Genomic DNA, 24,973 nt, shown 5'->3' with positions numbered 1-24,973 from the left:
GTAATGGATTGATCTCTTACAACTAACATATGGCTTGACATGGTATCCTCTTGCATATACCCGCTGTTAATTTAACCCATCCTTGCATGACCTGTCTCAGTCTGCAAGATTCTGCTACTGCTCTTACTACCCAAGCCTAACTATCACAGAGATTTTTTTCCGTTGGCACTTGCCTTGGCACTTTTTTCCTCTGTCCTTGAAAACACTACCCTTCATTCAATTTTTGACCCAATCTAGCTCCATATGGGCGCGTATTAATGGTTAACCTTAACCAGATGTACACAAACATTGCAGTACCCACTTCCTGTGAGACCTCACTTTAGTGAACACTAACCCTTATGCAGAGATGGCAGTAGACTTTTGTGTTGGCCATCATGCCAGTGTGGGTGTGGAGGGGCACCACCTCTATAAGAAAACAATAAAAACTAAACAAAAAAGAAAAAAAAGAAAAAAAAGAAAAAAGAAAAAAAGATGCAGAAGAACTAGTCTTCGACATGGCTGCTTTCACAGGTGGCCTGGCCCCTGATGGGATAGGATAAACATGTGACAGGACTGGAATAGAAAGTGCTGGGTGGGTGGATTGGGCAGGTTTTGCACCTGGGTCTTCCACAGGGATATGATCCTTGTGGCAGGGGGTTGGGATTGGAATAGACTAGGATGTTGAGGAGGTTGGGTGGGCAATGAAACACCACTTTAGGAGGAATAGGAAATATCTCTCATTTCATGGTATGATGATTGGTAATCAAAGTCCTGGCAAAGGATGTTGTTCAGTTGTTCCAGTACAGAGTGACACTAGGCAATGAAGGAGAGACTCCTTTGCAGCTGGTTCTTGGGAGTGATGGGAGGATTGGGGGTGTGAGGGGAAATGGCACAGGAGATCTGTGGACTGGGTCTAGGAGATAGTGTCTGCCTGTGAAAGTCTTGATGATACCCTCAGCATATTGAGCAAGGGAGTTTTGTCACTGCAAATGCACTGACCCTGGGTGGCCAGGCTGTATGGGAGGGATTTTTTGGTGTGAAAGGGGTGACAGCCGTTAAAATTCAGGTACTGTTGATGGTTGGTTGTTTAATGCAGACAGAGGTGGGGGTGAAACTATCAGACAGGAGGAGGTCAACATCTACAAAGGTGACATGCTGGGTTGAGGAGGACCATGTGAAGTGGATGGGGGAGAAGGTGTTGAGGTTGTGAAGGAACGAAGGTTGGATGTCTTGTCCCTGAGTCCAGATCATGAAGATATTGTCAATGAACCTAAACCAGACCAGGGGTTTGGTGTATTGGGAGACTAAGAAGGTCTCCTCTAGATGTCACATAAAAAGGTTGGCATAGGAGGGTGCCCATGGCTGTGCCGTGGATTTGTGTGTATACCTTCCCTTCAAATGGGAAGTAGTTGTGGATTAGGATAAAGTTGCAAAGGTGCATGAGGAATGAGGTAGTGGGATTGGAATCTGAAGGACATTCGGAAAGGTAGTGGTGTTTGAATATCAGTAAAACCATGAGCTCGAGGGACACTGTGTGTGGTAGGTTTTTTTTTTTTTTTTTTTTTTTTTTTTTTTTTTTTTTTTTTTTTTTTTTTTGCAATTGATCTCAAAGTAGCACAAAAAAACAAATTTTGAAGTTTTATTTTATATAATGTTTGAACAATTGAATGTACACATATGTGTACATTGGGTCTTAACAGAGATTAAATGCCTATCTCATAGTATTTTCACATTTTTATTTACAATGAAAAATATATACATTAATTCTCATTTTATGCACGCATTACATTTTATGAACACATTACTTCTCATGTTTATGGAATTTAGCAAAACAATTGTTTTTTAATACGCACGAATAAACTTTGCCCTTTTTATACATTATGCGAGAACATGACTTGCACCCTGGTAGCCAACACATTACGGCAAAACAACTCTAAATATATTTAGGAAGATGGTCAACCCTGTCACATTTGCTTTCTCTAGTTGGCTTTGGTACAATTCGTCTTCATTTTGTGGGCTGATGCTCCTCATATTTATCAGAACTGCTGACATATTGCTGTGTCACACTTGGAGAAATTTCTTTCGACAGTTCCAGTGAGTCTACAATATTTGAAGCCCTTACCAAGCTGTGGGCCAAGTGAATTCTGAAGTTAATGGGAGACATCCACTTTTGTTTCGGTATCCCTTCTTTTTGACTACATGTTTTGTACATAATACATGAATTAATTATGGCTAAATCAGTTAAGTGGTTGAATATTCTGACAGTCCACTTTTTCGTCCTGATGTCTGACCTATGGTATGCCATGTATCTATATCAAAGATCAATGCCATCCATATTGCGATTATAACTTTGGATGATGGCTGGTTGTTTGACACTAACCTTTGCTTTTTCTGTATTAATACCACTGTTTGTAGGTACGCTCTGATTCACTCCCTGTGCACAAGGATAACAAAGTGACAGATTTATTGTCCTTCCATTTGAGGGCACAAACTTCCTGGTCCTCCCTTACGTACTCATCCCATAGCCCCCACTGTAGCTCCTGATCTCTCTTGAACTTAGAAGCTACTCCTTTTATTCTGTTGGCCATCACAGTGCCTGTGTGAAATATATTCTTGTCCAGTAAAAGCTGAACAGCTTTTGAACTGGTGAAAAATCTGTCACTGTAAATTACATTATTGTATTCATTTGGTACAGTTCTAGCCAGTGCTTTGAGTGTACCCACTCCAAGGCCATGTTCTTTCTAATCACTTTCAGGAATCGTTCCTTTGCTAGTGCATATAGCAAAATCAAGGAAAAGTCCATCTGATGACAGCAAAACAAAATTTTTAAGGCCAATTGGATTAGGTTTGGAAGATACATATGTCCACATATTACACCTCCCCATGAATGGAATCATCTGTTCATCCACAGACAGGTGTTGAGACCTGGATAAACTAATACATTTATTTCTAAAAGCATAAAATGGTTAAAATGGCTCTGGGCACTATGGGACTTAACTTCTGAGGTCATCAGTCCCCTAGAACTTAGAACTACTTAAACCTAGCTAACCTAAGGACATCACACACATCCATTCAAACCTGCGACCACAGCGGTTGCACGGTTCCAGACTGTAGCGCCTAGAACCACTCAGCCATTCCTGCCGGCTCTCTAAAAGCATCAATTACAGGTTTAACCTTCCAGAGTTTGTCATTTGTGTCATGATCTTCCAAATTATTTACAAAATGCAGATTATTCCATGATTTGTAGTATCCATCTCTTGTCATGGTTGATGATACAAGTGGAATATCAAGTTGCATATTCCAGTAAAGTCTTGCCTGGGACAATCTCAATGTACCCATCAATATCTCAATGCTGACAAGGAACAAAATTTCATTAGTATCTGTATCAAGATTTTTTGAGTTCTTGTGGTAATGGTATAAATTAGTTTGTCCTGCAACATTTCTCCAGAAATTTTTATCAATGTACTCAAAGAAAAACTATGAAGGGTTTCTCAGTTCACCATCTGTCTGTTCTTCAAAGTTTTCATCAGAAGGCTGTCAATTACACATCCTGCAAACAAATAGTGCCATTGAAAAATACTGATCTAAATCGTGTCAGATGACCCACAGAACTACACCAATGTATTGCTTACTTAGATAGCCTCCAGCTTAGTGGACAACAGTGAGCAGATGAAGCTGATGTTCCAAGATTTTGGTTGTCATTGTCAGATGCAGATGCCTCTAGAATAACATCCACATTGCATGCTTCAACTTCAAGCACATCATTTCGTTGAGGTGAAGTTGGAAGTTCATCAACAGAATCCTCATCTTCATCTGACAAGGAACTCAAGTCATTCGTCTCAAGTAGTTTTATAATTTCATCATCTGTCAGAGAACTGAAAATTATATAAAGTGAAGGTAACTGTGGAAGTATTTGAATAAAGAAACGAAAGTGAACCTAATAAAAAAATTAAAAATTTTAGAGCTTCTACCAATATTAGAACCCAGGATCTATGGATTACTAATCCAGCATGCTACCCATTACATCTGCACTGAATTAACTCCTACAGTCCAGTATTAGTAGCTAATCTATCAGACTTTAATTTAGATTACATTTTAAATTATGATTTCGCAATGAGATCAGTCTTAGCGTTAGTACCACTACATTCTCTGAGCTAGGACTTGATGTACACAAATGTGTACTTCAAATTCAACAGTCGATGTTTGTAAAACTATGAACCTATCGTTTTAATTGCATGCACATATCACTTCATTGATGACATGTCTTGTTTGGCGTAAGACATGATGAAAGTAATATAACTCAAAATCGATTATTGAAACTGAATTTACCTTTCTCGCATGCCACAGATGATGCCATCCTTCAGATCGGAAGTTTTAGGACGTGAGAAAACCTGCCAAAACTGACTTGCACGTGACCTAGTGGCAAATACAGAAACCACATGATGTGCAAATCAGGTCTCAATTTGGAAAAACAACACTTGGCAGGATGACACTACAAAGACCTGATGTGGACATATGTGTATGTCGAGACTGAAGAGGATAGGGAGGTGGCATCAACAGTGATGAGTAGCGATCCAGATGGTAAAGGGGTGGCAATGGTGCAGAGATGGTGAAGGAAGTGGTTCGTGTCTTTGACATGGGAGGCTAGATTACAGGCAGATGGTTGGAGGGGTTGGAGGTGTCGGTCAATGAGGTCTGAATAACCAGCCAGCATTTTTGTGCCCCCACTGAAAGAATTTCAGCCCTTATTGACAAACATCTCCAACCAGTTGCCCTTAATCTACCTTTCCACATCAAAGACACTAACCACTTCCTTCACCAACTCTCCACCATTGCCATCCCCTTTACCTCTTGGATCCCTACTCGTCTCAGTTGATGCCACCTCCAAGTCCATCAACTTCCCTCATACCCATGGCCTTACTAATAATGAACACTACCTTTCCCAGCATCCTTCAGACTCCAAACGCACTACTTACAGTCCCTTCCCCTTCCCCACCATGTCCAGATTGCTGCTTCCTTTCCACGTGATAGTTGCATTCTGATAGGTGCATCCTGAGATGCTGAAGTTGGTGGTCATGTGTGCATGAGGTGTGGTTGCTTGTGTGGGTGAATGTCATGTGTCTCTCTCTCTTACTGATGAAGACTGTGGGCAAAAACTTTATGTAACTGTCTCTTAATTGTGCCTGTCTGCAACTTGACATGTCTTCTTTACAGTAAGTAACAATCAATCTTTTTGACATTGTTGATATTCCTACATGGAGTTTCCATTGTTTGATTGTATTACAAAAAAAGCAGTTTTTCCTTTCTACTGGGAAGTTAGATATTTCATTAAAATCCTTCATTAACTGTTAGGTAATATGTATGAAATTGTCATGATGTTATTGATTTATGAACATTCTGAATTTGGTGTTTTAAGTAATTCTATGTATCTACCAAAGTACTGAAGATATGAAGTTAAAATTAACACAATCCTTGGCTACTAGCACTACTGACTGTCATGCAAAGTTTCATTCCATTTTATGCTAGGGAAAGGGATAATTTAATATATAGTAGTGTACTTAATATCTCATTGCCTGTGAGGCTGTTACACCCCTCAGCTTAAGTTGCAGACTATCTCAGGTGGGAAAACACTTGTCACAATTGAGCCATGACTGATATTATTTATGCAGCTAACTTCTGTCTGATTCTATGTTGGCAATTTTCAGCGCTATGTCACAGCACTTTTGAAACACGAGTGAAAATAGATAACATTTATCCAGTTCTGAATGTATTCCACATATTACAGGAAGCTGACGTTTCTGTTGACAGTATTACCTTGACTGTAACAGTAAGAAGCAGGTTCAAATAATGAACATTCTATTACTATTACTCTGTATCAACAATAATGTTTTAAAAATAAAATAAATTGTTTGTTATTATGTACAGACAAGATCCGTCAATGGTTGCTTTTCTACTACAAATTTCAGTGCATGTCATTACAGAAGCAAAACTGAAGTTATTAAATCCCCACTTAAGCTCATTTTGTAATTGTTTACTCTTATCTTTCAGCTATGCAGCGCAGAGATGTTACATGTTTGCTGAGTAATGGAACAGAAGTTAATGGCTTGTGCAATGAATCAGAAAAACCTCCAGTAAGACAAGAGTGCTATAATGATAAGTGTAAAGGAACATGGAAAGTGGGAGAGTGGTCTGAAGTAAGTATTTTGCATATTTAATGAAAAAAATTACGTTACATACTTGTAGGACTTGCAGCTCTTTCTTCATTACGTCATTGGTTACTTTTATCAGTAGAACAGGAGGAGTCTTGTTCACAGGCTTAAAAAATAGAGTGAAGCAGGACAACATTATAATCATTACTGCTCCAGTGAACTAAGACAAATATGATGAAAAGGATTTTGCTACTACGTAGCATTCATCAAGATTGGAGTTCAGGAGCTGTAGGAAGAGAGAGGTACAAAAAACAGTGCCATAAGTGTTGGATAATATCTAATGGTTGTCTTAGATAAAGAAAGACATGTGGTGCTGTCAAGGAATATGAATGAAGTGAGCCAAGTGCTGATAGCTTGGGTACCAGATACTAGTCTGGCAAAAACTGTATAATACAATATGAGTAGTGATGTGGATACGTTTGGTATTGCACTTTAAATACAAATTTGAGTTTCAGTCAGTTTCTGCACTAAGATGATCAGCCTTTTATGATTTAAAACACAAGAAGAGTAGTATGGGAATCTAGGGATGTATCTTACTGGTACTGCACTGTACCTTAAGTTAAATTAGACCTGAAGATACAAATCACCTGTTGAGTGCTGAAGGAGAAAATACAATAGATGTACATTATCAGACAGTAGATACACTTATCATTTGCCACTGGCATCTGTAGATGAAATGTAAAATGTACTAAATGGTGTGAAGTGCCAGTATTCTCCAACCCATTCTTACACAAATTGGGCTTGATGGGGTACTGCATTGTCTTGCTGAAGATACAGTTCATCTGGGAAAAAGGGACAGAAGGAAGAGTTTTAAAGTCCCATCAACATTGGTGGAGCTGAAGCTCAGATTGTTTCAACGATGGGATAGGAAATCATCCATGCCCTTTTGAAAGGAACCCATATTAGATACCTCACCATTCACTACAGAGTGGACAATAGTAATCAAATTCTATGATGCTTGAAGAGTTAGGTCTTTAAATTCAGTATACATTTTCCTACATGATTCCTTGTTGTTAATCTCTTTCGCTGTTCTTGATGTTTCCTCTTACCCATTTCCCCAAATTGCAATTTCCTGAAATCACTTCTTAAAAAGTTATACATATTTAAGTAACAATCACATAATTGTGTTTAAATATTACATTATGATTTAGTACAATTGTCAGTAAGCAGTTAAATTCATACAAACATCACTACACATGCAAAATAATATTAAATACAGTAACCTATTATACTTCTATATAATTCACACTCTACAAACTTTGTATACCACTAGCATTTACTTACTGTTAAACAGAAAATGTCAGCACAGACAGTAACATAAAAATGTACCAGAAGCAGTAATTTTCCTGTATATAAACCAGTTTTTTGTATGCTTTTCTATCTTTAGGACACAGAGTGCCATTTGGTAATGTTAGCCATCATGCTGGGTTTCTCAGTATTCCGTAAATCTATGTTTACATTAAGTTTAGAAACATGTTTCTGTTCGCAGCACTGTTTCCGACCAATTCCACAACATGTTTCCAACTATGTTCATCGTTCACAACCCCATTCACACTAGTGACAAACATTTCTGCATGTTTCTTCATATCATCTACACACGGATTGTGACAGCAAATGTTTCACTTTGTACACTACATTGTGTCCAGTGGTGAGGCTGAATTAATGATGTGTGGTGTTGCATTAGTAATACTTTATAATGTAAGTAGTTGAAGACAAAGGTGCAGTCACCATATTGGACAAAACTGTACAATAGAGTGTTGGTGGGAATGGTAGGCTGCATAAGCCGAATGTGGAAGATGCCACTGCTCTTCGTAACTTCACTATGATGTCACAGCCCAATTTTAAAACTCTTAAGTGTTTGATATAGCTTATTCTTAACACAAATTTTAAAAAAGTCAACTCCTGTGAAGTAGGGATTTGGTGTTAGTCTTATGTATTTGGCAGTAAGAGAATTCTTCCAAAGAATCTCAATAGAATTATGTAAAGGCAGTTCAGCTATGTAAAGACAAATGGGAAAATTTTTTTATTTCATATTGAAACTTTTATAATATGTTAATATATCATATCAAATCATATTTATCATCAACACCTACCACCTCTTCTACGGCAGTTTCACAATTGGCACTAATAAATGTGATGCGGGAATCTGTTGTCAAACCCCTGCTCTATCCAAGCTCACTGATGATTCCTTCTTTCTGTTATATAATTTCATTTCTGCCGCAAAGAGAATGTGTCTATATCATGTCAGCAGAGACCTCAATTTCTTTGCTACATCACTGTTGCTGGTATTAAGCACTGTGCTGATTTTTTGGATGCAGTCTTGTTTGAGCTCAGGAGTTCCATACTTTGCACTTCACTCACTCCACTGACATTCATCTACAACAGAGTGTGAGAAGAGCATGTATCTTTCATTTTGCCACAACAACAGATATTTGAACTTACCACAAACTGTGAACTTTCCACACACTGTGAGGCAACCACACACTGTGAGGCAACACATTTACTGCAGCCCGCTACAGGAAGTAAGTCATAAAAAAATGAACACTAGCACTACAGATGAGCATTTAGCAGTCACACACCAGAATCAATGATTCCTTTGATCTGTATTGTCACAGCCATGGATAGCTGTTTTCATGTTTAATGAAGCAGTAGCTGCAAACAACATTGTGAGCATTGTTGCAAAACATTTTTCAGATTCAGTGTAAATGCCACTTGACACTGTTTGGAGGACCAGAAATTATAAAACATTTTCTTTCATTTCTGAACCATGTACTTTATTCATGCTCTTTAGATCCAGAGACAGCTTGTTGTAAACAATTCAACTAGCATTTACAAGATATCTTTTACTTGTATCCTTTCTGCTTTCTGTGTGATGGTCATTCATTTTCCTTACACTGTGGTGGTGCACATCCCTGTTTAACGATGTAATGCAGTTTTTTTTTTTTTTTTTTGTATTGAGGGTACAAATCAAATCTGGTAATGGAAAGTACTGGCAGAAAATAAATAATTAAGGAGTAACTTGAGTTGTTAAATCATTTATATTGAGTGTCCTGTCAATGCACTAAGTTCCCTATATTTATCCCTGTAAGGTTGTCTTGAGCGGATTCCAATGACACAGCTGGTGGTTTTCTTCTTAACAGTTATTTGTGTGAATACTGGCAACACAGCCACATATCATAATACAAAAGACAAGTGTGTGAAGTCAAATTTATAGTAGACTTCAGTGACATCCTCATTAGATGTACCTTAGAGCTTATTTTTACCACATTGTTTTCAAAGTGTTTCCCATGTTATGTGTTACCCAACCACAACACCAAAGAATTTGTTGCTTTATATTTTATTTATAAAGTACAAGTCTAGCCAGGAATTAATTTTCTGACCTGGAGTGTTTCATTACCTGCATCGGCATATACAGGGTGAATCACCTAAAACTTGCACTGCAAATATTGGGGAAACGGAAATGTCTATTGATGTGCAGTTTCCACAGAATGAATTGATGCTCATGGGCTCATATTGATGATAAAGACAATGATGATGATGATGATGATGATGATGATTGGTTTGTGGGGTGCTCAACTGCGTGGTCACAGCACCCATACAAAGTCCCAATTTTTTCACAGTCCAATCTAGCCACTGTCACAAATGATGATGATGATGATGAAAAGATGAGGAAAACATAAACACCTAGTCCCCAGGCAGAGAAAATCCCTAACTCAGCCAGGAATCAAACCCGGTACCCTGTTATCCAGAGGTAGCAGTGCTAGCCACTAGACTTCGAGCTGCAGACATTGGCTCATATTATTAGCCAATAAACAGATGTTTCCTTCTCATCTCGTCCAGTAAGTTTCCACTGACCCGGGGTTCAGGGTGACTTTTCTCAACTGTACCCCTTTCTCTAAACCTTTCCAGTCCTCTTTTTTCCTTCCCCTTCAACTCTTTTGCCAGAAGAAGGAGCCACTGGCCCCAAAAAAACCTTTTTGTGTGTGTATGTTCTCCTGCCACTGCTTGATGAGTAGGTCTTCTATCTATCTATTTACATTATATTGTCAATAATGGATTATTTTTGTTGTTATAGATTGTAATAATACTTAGGAAGTGTATTTTTTGTGCAAACATACACATTTTTAAATGGAACAATGTCTACTGACATTAACAAACTGAAATTAGAGTAAATTAGAATGTCAGTGCTGTATGTTGCAGGATTCTATTGTGAGTCATTAATGAGGTATCACATCTTGAAAAGTTCTCACACATACACTTCTACAATACCAGTGGTAGCACACACTAAAAAACAACACAAGTGTATACACTAGTTATGTGGATTCTGACCAGTAATGAGATGACCGACCATCACAGGTTGTGTTCAAGGTGACCACCAGCAGTAGAAATACACACTTCCAGTCTGGTATGGAACAAGTGCTGTAAGTGTGTTTGCATTTCAGTTGAGATGTCAGAGCAGGCTGCAGTAATAAGTCATTCCATATCATCAGGTGTAGTTGACATGTCCTTGTTGGCAGCATCTTTCAGTTTTCTGCACAGAAAAGTCTACATGTGTCAAACCCAGGGGATTGCCTGACCAAGGTACAAGTCCAAAGATTTGAAAACAGTTTGTGAAAGCATGCTGTAGCATTTCTTGCCCTAGGATCTGGACAGCCTTCATGTTTGTACCACAGGTTCCTCCTAGTCTGCAGAGGAATGTGTTCAGTATCCAACATCACAAGTTTACACTCCATGGACTCTGGAATTCCACCTGATGAAGCCAACGGGGATTGTTAATGTGCCAATAGGGCATATATTGGAGGTTTACCTGCTCATGATTGGTAAATGTGGCTTTGTCACTAAACAAGATACATGATACATCTGGAGTATCCTGTCTTAATGCCCATGTATGTAAGTTAATACCATTTTCATAATCATTTCCACGCAGCTCTTGATGGAGAGAGATGTGATAGGGGTGGAACCTATGTCGATGGGGAATACATAAGGACACTTGCCTGACTCATGCCACTTCTTCATGTGATTGTGCAGGAGCTAATGTGAGGATCAACTGCAACAGCCGTGAGGACATTAGTTTCCCCCTCTTCTGTCATCACTTGTTTCCTCTTATTTTGTCATCTAGGTGTTACACTATCACTTTCATGTAACTGGTTGAAACAAATGCATTCTTCCTGGATGCTCCAGACACGATGAGCATGTCGGCTTCTTCTGCATTGGTAAAGCCCATCATCCACTCACAACATACTGCATGGACTAACTCACACTCTAGTTGATTAGTAATCATGACCTTTGCTTGGTCTGTCACACAATGACTGACTAACAAGTCACAGTGCATACAAGCACACTGTAAGCAAACATAAGAACATCATACCTAGCAATTACACAGCATGGAAACTTTTCAAAATATCTCATAAATTACTCACACTAGAATCCTGCAACAAACACCACTGATATTATAATTCACCCTACTTTTAGTTTGTTCTATTTAAAAAGTGTATGTTTGCACAAAAATACACCTTGTAAGTATTATTACAATCATATTATTGGCTACCCATTCAAGCCCCTGACTACCAATCCATTCTGTGAAAACTGCACATCGGTAGCACTTTCCATTTCCGCAATATTTTGGTGCAAGTTTTTGGTGATTCACCACGCATATTATCTTATGCTTTTTATAAACATAGAAAACGTAACAGGTCTACTAAACAGACTGCTTTCATTATGCTTGCCTATCCTCCTCAGGCTATTGCAGTGTGGTGTGGGATCCACAGCAGATAGGATTGATGGAAGACATTGGAAAAGTTCAAAGAAGGGCATCTTGTCACAAAATAGGGAAAAGTGTGCTACATATATGATACACAAATTGGATGGCAGGCTCTTTTGCTGTGGCAGGATCTTCTCATGGAATTCCAATCACCAACTTATTTTTCAGAATGTGAAAATACAGGGTGTACATAAAGCCCGGGTACACATTCAATTATTTATCGCACAAGAACCAAACATTGTACAGGTATCATACATATGTCATTTTGAAGAGAAACCCTGAAAGTTTTTTTTTTTTTTTCATGTATGCTGCCACAGCATAGTTTGGTAATTTGCCGATAGTCAGCGCTAGTCGCAAACATGGCGGCCATGCTACAGAAGGGCACAGCTGTTTCACAAAATGGCCTCCTTGATCACAAGATCTCACTCCGTGTGAAATTTTTCTGTGGGGGTCACATTAAAGATTTGATGTATGTACTGCCTCTACCACATGATGTAGCAGAGCTCCGGGAGAGAACAAGAGAAGCAACTGCCACAGTTGACAATGCCATTCAGGGACGGGTATGACAAGAATTTGATTGCCATATAGATGTCTGCCGGGTCACTCATGGTTTGCATATTGAATTTTTTGTAAAAAACTTTCAGAATTTCTCTTCAAAATGCAATATATATGACATATGTACAATGCTTAGTTCCTGTGCAATAAATAATTGAAAGTGTTCCCAGACTTTACGTACACCATGTATTGTGTTGGCACCCCTCTACATAGATGTAAATGATCATCATAATAAAATAAGATAAACTGGAGCTCATTTTTGCCACACACTGTTCGAGAGTGGAATAGTAGAGTAGTAGTGTGAAGGTGGTTAGATAAACCCTCTACCAAGCACTTTATTATGAATTGCTGGGCAGCCATATAGATGTTGATAAACAGATTATTCCCAGATAAATATTTATTGGAGTTTTCTGTGTGCTGTGCTATTTTTGCTCCTAGTTCTTACACACTACTAGTACCTACTGCAGTAGCTGTAATGAAAATGGTAATGCCATCTATATCATGTACACAAGGAAAGTGGCATGTCTTTCGGCTTAGCCTTTGATGCTGCCAACCCACAGGGTATCTAGTCTTAGTGGGTTATCATCAGCTCAGCCTTTGCATTCAGGCTGGGTTCAGCAGTACCTGGCTCAGCCTCCAGAGGATCTCTCGGTAACCAGCCAGAGGATGCAGAAGATAGCAACAGGCGTCACTCCAGACATGCGCTTCTTGGTGCATCCACCACAACTTCGATAGCCTACAGGAAAATTGTAACCATCCATCGCATGAGTATTTCTGCATGTGTGGAGCCAGATAGAGCCAGTTTCATCTTCGCCAGCCAGCGACTGACGTACCATTGCCGTTTTGACACTCCCTCAGATTAGACATCACCTTCACCACCCAGACAGCTGCACTCCCACAATGCTTGCTCAGAGCCTTGGTGTTCTGTGCCTTGGACAAGACAGAACTTCAAATGCATACTTTGTTTTGAAGACAGACATTTTGTTGGTCAAGAGAACACATTCTACACTCTCAAGAATCTATCTTTGTTTCGTTGGAGAATCTACCACTCATCATATAGTAAAGATGCTGAGTCGCAGATAGGAACAACAAAATAACTCACAATTATAGCTTTCGGCCGGTATGTATGTCTATTGTTGATGAAGGCCTTAAGGCCAAAAGCTATAATTGTGAGAGTCTTTTTGTTGTGTCTATCTGTGACTCAGCATCTCGGCTTTATATCCTCTCTACTTCGACCATCATTAGATATTTTACTCCCCAAATAGCAAAACTCATTTACTACTTTAAGTGTCTCATTTCCTGATCTAATTCCCACAGCATCACCCAATTTAATTTGACTACATTCCATTATCCTCGTTTTGCTTTTGTTGATGTTCTTTTTATATCCTCCTTTCAAGACGCGGTCCATTCCATTCAGCTGCTCTTTTAGGTCGTTTGCTGTCTCTGATAGAATTACAATGTCATCAGCGAACCTTAAAGTTTTTATTTCTTCTACATGGTGTTTAATTCCTACTCCAAATTTTTCTTTTGTTTCCTTTATTGCTTGCTCAATATACAGATTGAATGACATCAGGGATAGTCTACAACACTGTCTCACTCCCTTCCGAACCACTGCTTCCCTTTCATGCCCCTCGACTCTTATAACTGTCATCTGGTTTCTGTACAAATTGTAAATAGCCTTTCAATCCCTGTATTTTACCCCTGCCACCTTCAGAATTTGAAAGAGAGTATTCCAGTCAACATTGTCAAAAGCTTTCTCTAAGTCTACAAATGCTAAAAACGTAGGTTTGCCTTTCCTTACTCTATTTTCTAAGATAAGTCATGGGGTCAGTATTGTCTCACGTGTTTCAACATTTCTATGGAATCCAAACTGATCTTCCCCGAGGTCAGCTTCTACCAGTTTTTCCATTCGTCTGTAAAGAATTCGTGTTAGTATTTTGTAGCCGTGGCTTATTAAACTGATAGTTCAGTAATTTTCACATCTGTCAACACCTGCTTTCTTTGGGATTGGAATTATTATATTCTTCTTGAAGTCTGAGGGTATTTCGCCTGTCTCATACATCTTGCTCACTAGATGGTAGAGTTTTGTTCGACCTGGCTCTCCCAACGCTGTCAGTAGTTCTAATGGAATGTTGTCTACTCACGGGGCCTTGTTTCGACTTATGTCGAAATAATATAATATTGTCCTCAAGAACATCGCCCTTGTATAGACCTTCTATATACTCCTTCCACCTTTCTGCTTTCCCTTCTTTGCTTAGAACTGGGTTTCCATCTGAGCTCTTGATATTTATGCAAGTGGTTCTCTATTCTCCAAAGGTCTCTTTAATTTTCCTGTAGGCAGTATCTATCTTACCCATAGTGATATGCACCTCTACATCCTTACATTTGTCCTCTAGCCATCCCTGCTTAGCCATTTTGCACTTCCTGTCGTTCTCATTTTTGAGACGTTTGTATTCCTTAAGATATATAGTATATGTAAGGTATATAGTATATGTATGTTATTTTCTACTAATACTAACTCTTTCTCATGCCAATGCTATGGAATCATACAGTTATTAACAAAATTCAATTATTTTCAACAAATCAGACCCAGCTCAAGCTTTGATAAATTCAATCATATAATAAAAGGCAAATGGTTAATCCTCAACATCACTCTTCCTAGCTTCCTTATAGTCATTTCTCAGAATTTCCTGGGGCACACCATCATAAACAAAAGGACAATGCATTACAAATCAGGGTACCAATAAGTCCATAATATTTCATTTCCATAACATTATTACAGGGTGTTTCAAAAATGACCGGTATATTTGAAACGGCAATAAAAACTAAACGAGCAGCGATAGAAATACACCGTTTGTTGCAAAAGGCTTGGGACAACAGTACATTTTCAGGCAGACAAACTTTCGAAATTACAGTAGTTACAATTTTCAACAACAGATGGCGCTGCGGTCTGGGAAACTCTATAGGACGATATTTGCCACATATCCACCATGCGTAGCAATAATATGGCATAGTCTCTGAATGAAATTACCCGAAACCTTTGACAACGTGTCTGGCGGAATGGCTTCACATGCAGATGAGATGTACTGCTTCAGCTGTTCAATTGTTTCTGGATTCTGGCGGTACACCTGGTCTTTCAAGTGTCCCCACAGAAAGAAGTCACAGGGGTTCATGTCTGCCGAATAGGGAGGCCAATCCATGCCGCCTCCTGTATGTTTCGGATAGCCCAAAGCAGTCACACGATCATCGAAATATTCATTCAGGAAATTAAAGACGTCAGCCGTGCGATGTGGCCGGGCACCATCTTGCATAAACCACGAGGTGTTCGCAGTGTCGTCTAAGGCAGTTTGTACCGCCACAAATTCACGAAGAATGTCCAGATAGCGTGATGCAGTAATCGTTTCGGATCTGAAAAATGGGCCAATTATTCCTTTGGAAGGCATGGCGGCCCAGACCAGTACTTTTTGAGGATGCAGGGACAATGGGACAGCAACATGGGACTTTTCGGTTCCTCATATGCGCCAGTTCTGTTTATTGACGAAGCCGTCCAGGTAAAAATAAGCTTCGTCAGTAAACCAAATGCTGCCCACATGCATATCGCCGTCATCAATCCTGTGCACTATATCGTTAGCGAATGTCTCTCGTGCAGCAATGGTAGCGGTGCTGAGGGGTTGGCGCGTTTGAATTTTGTATGGATAGAGGTGTAAACTCTGGTGCATGAGACGATACGTGGACGTTGGCGTCATTTGGACCGCAGCTGCAACACGGCGAACGGAAACCCGAGGCCGCTGTTGGATCACCTGCTGCACTAGCTGCGCGTTGCCCTCTGTGGTTGCCGTATGCGGTCGCCCCACCTTTCCAGCACGTTCATCCGTCACGTTCCCAGTCCGTTGAAATTTTTCAAACAGATCCTTTATTGTATCGCTTTTCGGTCCTTTGGTTACATTAAACCTCCGTTGAAAACTTCGTCTTGTTGCAACAACACTGTGTTCTAGGCGGTGGAATTCCAACACCAGAAAAATCCTCTGTTCTAAGGAATAAACCATGTTGTCTACAGCACACTTGCACGTTGTGAACAGCACACACTTACAGCAGAAAGACGACGTACAGAATGGCGCACCCACAGACTGCGTTGTCTTCTATATCTTTCACATCACTTGCAGCGCCATCTGTTGTTGAAAATTGTAACTACTGTAATTTCGAAAGTTTGTCCGCCTGAAAATGTACTGTTGTCCCTAGCATATTGCAACAAACGGTGTATTTCTATCGCTGCTCGTTTAGTTTTTATTGCCGTTTCAAATATACCGGTCATTTTTGAAACACCCTGTATAAACCCCATAAACTTCACATACTCATTATAGTTCACTATACAATAAACCATTCCTCACAGCACTTCATCTCAGTATAAACCCTCATCAACATCTCAAAAGTACTTCAGAAAATCTCATAATACCATCAACAGAAAATTTGTTCTGCATTTTAATTCTTGTATTCTATTCATAATAGTACAACATGTTGTGGGTTTTTTGGCTACAGTGACAGCCACACACAGTAGGCTCAAACTTATTACGATAAGCCACTTTTATTAAGGTTCGTATGATTACAGAAAACACAAGGAAAACATTGCAGAAATTCACGACACGTGTATCACTCAGTCAAGTAGTAGATGGGACTCCCCAAAGAATTCCAGTCTCCAAAGACCATTTACTCTGCACTTCGCCGGTTAAGTTACTGACAGTCAACTGTCGCCACAATGTGCTATAAAACAAGAAAAATATGTTAATCATTAACTTCACATAGATTTGAAAAACAACACTCTCAATTATGCCTTTCCCTCATAAAACACCACAATAGTAACTGAATTGACTGTGACTGAATTGACTTCTTACTTTTTCAGTTTCCATAAACATTTTATTCACTAAAGCACTAGATGTATAAACATCGTTAACACTGGCTGACTATAGTAATATTTTCTCTGTTTGACACATGTATGTAAAAAATTTAAATTTCTTTTGCCCTCGTCATAAAACTATAAGACATTTTTATTAATTCTCACTTCTCACAAAATATTCTCATCTCACAGTTCACCACCAAACATCATCAACAACAATAAACTCATCTTACAGAAACTTTATGACAGCAGCATAACATTCATTTCTCATTACCATGTAACAGATTCCAAATACAGCATTATGACATTCAACATATTATATACCACAAAGAAAATTATATTGAGAACTGAATAAATGCTCAGGAATTGACTGAGACTTGCATTTCACAAAAGAACATAATAAACTACAAAACATGTGTTATTTACAACCAGTAGAAAAGTGACACAGTACAAGCAAAAATAAGAAGTCACCACATTTAAATTATTTGCACAAAACACTATAACTACATAATTATTTAAATATGGTAGAAAACATTTCATTTCTACAACATTCCTTTTTATGCTTTGTGGAACACATACATATAACTTTTTTCTTTTCTTTCTCGTTTTGCTGCAATATGTTATTTTCCAGTATGAAAATTGTTACCATTTACTCTATTATGCTCCTCCTGATGATAATTGTTACCATTGTGATTACTATGATCCCTCCTGTTGTGATTCTTATTGTGCCAATTTTGATTACTACCACTTTCAAAAGTGTGGGTGTCTGTTGTAGTTGTATTTGCCCTTTTTTTCCAACCTTGGCCAAAATCTGCCTAAAAATCCTTTCTCAAAGTCTGCATAGGTTACGTCATGATTCATGTACTGATTTACTCAGCTTAATGCTTCATCTTCCAGAAACTTCTTAACAAATTTGATTTTCATAATATCAGTCTTATTGGACACAGTGTTATCTCTGCAATGTTTCAGGAAATCTACAGGATTTAAACTACCTTCATCTGAAAAGTTTTTCTCTGGAATATTTCAAAACATGGTACCAACATTGTTAAAAAGATTTCTATTAACTACATCATTATACAAATCTTCAACTTTTTTACACAAAACCGAAACACTGCTTTCTAGGGTGCTAGTTTCACCGTTACTTAATTTTACATTTTCTGTGAGTTTGCTGTGTATGGTTTTCACCTGTTCAACAAAACTGCTTTCAACAAGTTCCAGTTTGGCGTCAACATTAGTTACCAAAGTTGAAATTTGACTATTTACATTTTTGTCCACAGTACTTATTTGATCATGCACTTTATCAAAAGCAATTTTGTTTTCCTCACTATCTTCAGGGATCTCATCTTTGACATTTTTAACTCCATTGTTAAATTCAAGCTCAATTTGTTTTATTTTGAATTCCACAGACTCTACTCGAACTTCTAATCTATCAGTTTTTTGTTCAGTATCATTTATTTGAGCTGTATTTTTACTGCCACACTCAAATAACACTCAAATTGACTGTCCAGTTTCTGTGAACTGATTCTTATTTTCTTGTTTATGATTTTCAAGTTGCTCATTTAGGCCCGTTTCACACTGGGACACTGGTGACAGTCACCAGTGATGGTCACCGGTAATTCCGGTGAACGCTCCTGGATCACCAGTGTCTGACACCTCAGGTATCGCCAATTTATTAGTTAGTGAAATGGACCCAAGCGAGGATGATCTTTATGTCATTTAAGGATATGTTAACTATTCATGGATTTCAGGACATGTCACCTCATTTAGTCCATGGAGGAAATATTGTGAACAGTATCAGAGATGACTTTGCAAGCTACTTCGTTAGCCCTGAAGGTGAAGTGGCTTGACAGCTGCAAAGAATTTAATTGCTAGAAATGTTACATGAATGTTAATGTAGTTAGGCCTCATTGCTCATCTGGCATTGTATTTGTGATGTGCATTGTGCAATTATTACTATGTTAACTGTAAGAAGCCACATTATTGTATTCACTGAAATGATTGGAACTTACAATTAAAATTATAGTGTGTCAGGAAATATATACAGGTGCAAAAGATTTATAAACCAGTTGATCTTCAACACAATGTCTCTTTAGAAGATGTTGGGCCCTAGCCACCATGAAAGTCTGTAGATTTTATTCAACTGGCAAACACGCAAAATGGTCTCAGTACATGAATGTTCGAAATTAAGTACACCCACTGCTGGAGCTGCAGAGAGAGGATGCTCGCATCTAATTGGCGGCAGCGTGGTTGTTTGTGGCAGTGGCCTCATGCCACAGTGGCAGCTGTAGGAAATGCGGCAATGTAACAGGCAGCATTTGTATTTGAAAGTGCGGCCACCCGGATTGTGGCCGATACCACACACGCAACTTCAAAAATCACAACATATTTGGAACAAACAGCCAAATATTTGTGACAATGGAGATATAAGTTTCACAGCTGTCCTGTTTGAATGATGGTTATTAAAAATAGTGATATCACAGATGAGAGGCTAAAGCAAACAATAAAGGCAGCAAAGATAAAATTTGATATAAACAACTTGTTTTTATTTTATTTTTCTTTGTGTTATCAAAATTTAGTCAGTCAATAATGGCACAAATTTACAATAGGTGTAACTTTTTAGACTGGTCCCTTACATCAATAAAAGTTTGTAATTTTGATTAGTCAGAATATGTTGAAAAATAGATTTTTCTCAAGAAACCATTTAAAAAAAGGGGGGGGGGGGGGGTCATCTTATGTTCAGGGTCATCTTATATTGTAGATATGCATTTATGTGTAGTGCAGCAGGATATAGTGCAATGGTTCAAATGGCTCTGAGCACTATGGGACTTAACTTCTGAGGTCATCAGTCCCCTAGAACTTAGAACTACTTAAACCTAGCTAACCTAAGGACATCACACACATCCATGCCCAAGGCAGGATTTGAACCTGCGACCGTAGCGGTCGCGCGGTTTCAGACTGTAGCGCCTAGAACTGCTCGGCCACTCTGGCCGGCTATAGTGCAATGAAAGGTGAAAAAATGTATAGATGTTGTAATAAGTGATGGAAATTTTTTAGCTGGAATTTTCAAGCCACAGAGTGCTGACTAAGGGTTTGGGCAAATAATTGTTTGCACAGTACGAGGAAATGTTATTGGGGCCTCTGACAGAAGATTCACAAATAAGTACCTGTCAATTTTCACGTGAGAAACGCATCATAAATAAGTACCTGTCAATTTTCACGTGGAAAATGCACACTTCAGAAACTACAGTATGAAGAGGAATCATGGAGCAGCAATTACCGTACACAATTTGTGCCAGCAAGTGGACCAAATGATTTTTAACCCAAGGTTGAGTTCTATCACTGGATATCCAACCAAGTACTACAATGTTGAACTTCTACAGTTTTTATTGCTCACAGATGAGGCCTTTCTCAGTGATTTAAATGTTTTCAGCACCCATGGTAGCCATGCCTAGGGTGATGAAAATTTGTATGTGACACACATCTCAGATCATCAGTTGCAGACAAATAACAAGCCTACCTTGTAAAACGCCTTTGATATATAGTTTTTATTGGAGTTTTTACTATCATCATAGAATCTGAGCACAATTACTGCCTATACTAGTTGCAGAAAAATTAACTTGAGTGTCCCTTTGGGATTTTGATGCTGCTTCAGATCTACAACTAACTCCATCTCATCTCTTAAGTCTGGACAGTGTGTACTTAGCAGTGCTGTTTATTCAAATCCACTCAAGAAACATTAGATATGGAAATGAATTCTTCCTGCTGTTAGTGTATTTCAGACTTGGAAATGTCAGTGAAAGCACTTGTCAACTCTGTTAAAGCCCATGATGTCCTTGTATGCTCCAAATTATATGGCTGCATTTCAGTTGCTAATCTTTTGTCAATACAATGAAAAGCTGTGAATAATTTGCACTTTAATTGTGATCACAAATTTGCCAATTTAATTTTTTGACTGTAAGAAGGTTATTCCTTGTTTACGTAGAAACTGCTGTGATTTTTTGCATTTCTCTTATCCGCCATTGGAACAGTGAGAGAGAACTTTACTGTTGAGATCACCTGGAAAGCAGATAGTATGCAAACATAGTTATTTCTAGCTTTTAGATGTGTGCCAAACAGACTTTAAACCTTTCTTAGAAGTTAGCCTCTGCAAATTTCCATGTGTGTTTTTAGAAAGTTTTAGCATTATACTGAGTGTACTGAGTTCCAAGAATATACAACTCTCACTGACACACACACACACACACACACACACACACACACACACACACACACACACGTTTTCTGTACTTTGATTGGCAGTAATGAAAACACTGATTTTTGATTGCCTCCTGCCTGGCATGGTGGGAAGCTCAAATTTTGGCTCTGGCCATCTTCCGTGCTGTCAAATGTAGTAAATGATAATTGAAACTGAAGCAGCTGTTGCTTTCAGAATGATTTCCTTGAAAAAGGGCGGGGGAGGGGGGGCAGTACTATGTGGTGTTATGGAATCTACTCCAAGACCCAATAAATAAATATATTAGTAATATAATTCAGGATGTTTTAGCTCTATTAAATGTTATCTTGTTAACATTCATATTCTCCACTGTTTCTGATCTGCTGCACCAGTCTTTTGCTCTGCTATACCGTAACCAGCAGAAATTCTTGTACATATATAAGACTTGCAGATTTATTCATGCAAATGAAGATGAAATTTGGTGTTCTCATACTTGAGTATTAATATAAACAGGTCTTAGTTCCTACCATAAAATCTAAAGGTACAAGGGCCAAATTTTTCACTACATGTAGTTGCAATAATATTGATATCAACATTAGTGCAAATTGCTGCAATACACAGGAATATTGTGGTATTGTCTGATGCTGCTGCTGCTGTAGTCCACCTGGGATGTAGAGTGCTTTGCATGACTGGGGATGTGTATCTCTAATATTGTTCATAAATGCTTCCCACTGAGTCAGCCTTGCTTGCTCTTCCTCACGGTGATAGCACCATAGTGCCAAATCATGAAATCTGAGAGGTGAAACGTTATGGTTTCACTTCATTTTGAAAGTTGGCACATATCTGTAGAGCCGTTAAACTTTTTTATTGTCTACAGGAATATAGAAGTGAGCAAACAAGAGAACAGTGACATTTATGCATGTGATACATCTACAACCAGAGCTATGGGACATAGAAAGCAATGAATACAAAGACATCAATACGAAAAAAGACATTCTCTCTGCTACTGTTGTTTTAGAAGAAGATTATAGCAGTGAGTCACAGTTGTATCCTACACAGGTTCTTAAGACCGTTGAATTGGTTGTAAGCTTCATCTCATGTATTTCCATGTTCATTGGCAGCAACTTGCAAAATGCTCTATTTTCTGATTGCAGTCTTTGTAGACATTGCTTTACAAGTCCCGTAATTTCTGAAATTCATAATTCTTTCACTGTACTGATGAACTACAATAAGGTATTAATACAAACATTTTATTGTTATTTAAAATATACCTTAGTGAATTTCTTGAGTCCTTCTGCAGAAGCACTACAAAATTATGGTACAATGTGAAATGCATATTAGAAGTACATCAAACTGTTGCAGGGATCCAGTAGCTAAAAACCAAATGGTGATCACCGGTCTTGTTGCAAACAGTGTACATATTGTGGTATTAATCTTATGAATTCTTAGACCAACTGCTTATACACTTAAGTGAAACTCCACTCAAAAAATTTTGGAAGGAGGTTTTTTTTAAACTAACTTTCAGGAGAGCTTCACTCACTTCTACTAGTTCTCCGTTATTCATATTGCAGCAATACTGTGGCCATGTAAACACTTTTGTCTGGAAATGTACTGCCCAAACATTGCCAGGCAATGGCGGCACATAATTTTGCCACACATGTGGCAGCAATTCCTGTGACCAGCAGTGTTGCTAGGGCAAGTTGTCAGCATTATGCAATTTCTATGGCTCATGTAAACGTATTTTAAGACATAATAGGGTCATCTGGAAAGTAAGCTCTTATCAGTGAAGTAAGAAAAAGCTACTTAATGTCCTCAAGTGTTGAGCCACTTGAGATCGTTCTGAATTCCTGCATTGCAGAAATTTTCACCTGTAATCGTAATCAGCTGTCAAGAATTTCTTTACTAACTTTGATCCATTGTGGTGATGTTAATGGTGCTCTGTGTTGCTGATAAAGTCTCTCACTGAGAAATATTTGTCTTCTTTAAGTGAATCCATCAATCTTTACTGACAAATTCTCAGATCAATTTGATGGCCAGATACTTTGCTCTTCATTATGGTGATTCTAACATTCTGGATTGAATGTTCACACTACTCACTGCACCATATCATTAACTACACAAATTTTATAATATATCAAGAAAATACTCAGTGTTTGAAAATATAAAAGACATTTAAGAAAAGAGTAGATACTGAAAAGAAATGCTAAGATTATATAAATTAATGTAAGATTAGGCCAGGTGGGTGGCAAGAACAAAACACATGTTATAATGTCAGCTCCCACCTGTGGAGCTCTGAGAAACTGGTGTCAGGAGTGAGAATCCACATTACACATTTACAGAAATGGTGAAACAGGAACCGAGGTCATGGCTGTGATGTTGCAGAGAATGCTCTGCAGCAGAATATTTTATGTTGTCAGTACACATCCTCTGCCTAAGCCCATTTACCCTACCTAATAACCTAGTGGTAGTCATACCAATGTAAAGGCCAAACAATGTTCACATAATACCTGGTACACAGCATGTGTCATTTAAAGGTGGCTCTTCCTTTGATAGTATATGTTTTGCCAGCTACATGGCTTCTTTGTGTGGTGGTAACAGGTCCATTTGGCAAGTTTTGCAGCAGAGTGGTCACGGAGATAGGAACCATATAGTAGGAGTGTTCACAGAGATAGGAACCATATAGTAGAGAAATGGGTCCAGAAGGAGCATAGGGTGTGACCAACACATTTCAGAGATTTGGGTTGGGGGGGGGGGGGGGGGGGGTCCAATGAAAAGCTATTTAGATGTGGTGGACCTCATTTCAGGGCATGATTTTAGGAAGTCATAGTTCTTTCAAAGTACCTGATTAATCCATTAAAATCCAGGATCACACTGAGTGACAGATGTGTACTCCTGAATTGTTTTTAGGAGTGATCAGCAGTGCCAGGATTGGATGTGTTGGTCCAGGAAATCTGCTTTTGAAGTAGGCGATAGGATGATTATGTGCAGTGAAAGCTGAGTCAAGAATGGTGATGTATTGCTGCAAATTAGTCTTCATCTGAACAGATATGTTTGTCTTGAATGTCAAGACTGTAAGGGAGTAATGTTTGACATAAAAAGGATGGCAACTGTCAAAAGGTGCTTTTGTTTGTTTGTAGGTTTACTGTTTTAATGGAACAGAAGGGTGTAGCTGACCCTTGATGAGATAAGGTCAGCTTCAAGGAAAGTGTTGTGAGATTCAGAATAGGACTATGTAAAATTTAATTGGGAGAATGTATTTAGTGATTCCAAAAATTTCAAAAGATTAGCCTCAACATGAGTACGTATGGCAAAGATGTCATTAATGTATCTAAATCAAACCAGTGGCCAAAGGCTTATCACTCCCA

General features: G+C 38.6%; 1 protein-coding gene across 1 annotated transcript in view; it reads left to right on the top strand.

The window, feature by feature from the left end:
- LOC126262791 (protein madd-4-like) overlaps positions 1-24,973 on the top strand; it is a 362,890-nt gene that overhangs the window by 304,012 nt on the left and 33,905 nt on the right. Inside the window, exon 17 of the mRNA XM_049959614.1 lies at positions 6,028-6,173. Coding sequence (XP_049815571.1) covers positions 6,028-6,173 — 146 coding nt within the window. The remainder of the gene's footprint in view (positions 1-6,027; positions 6,174-24,973) is intronic.

The sequence above is a fragment of the Schistocerca nitens genome, chromosome 6 (genome assembly GCF_023898315.1).
Source record: "Schistocerca nitens isolate TAMUIC-IGC-003100 chromosome 6, iqSchNite1.1, whole genome shotgun sequence".
NCBI classification, from domain to species: Eukaryota; Metazoa; Arthropoda; class Insecta; order Orthoptera; family Acrididae; genus Schistocerca; species Schistocerca nitens.
Note: the sequence above shows the minus strand (reverse complement) of the source record. Positions and strands in the feature narration are given on the sequence as shown.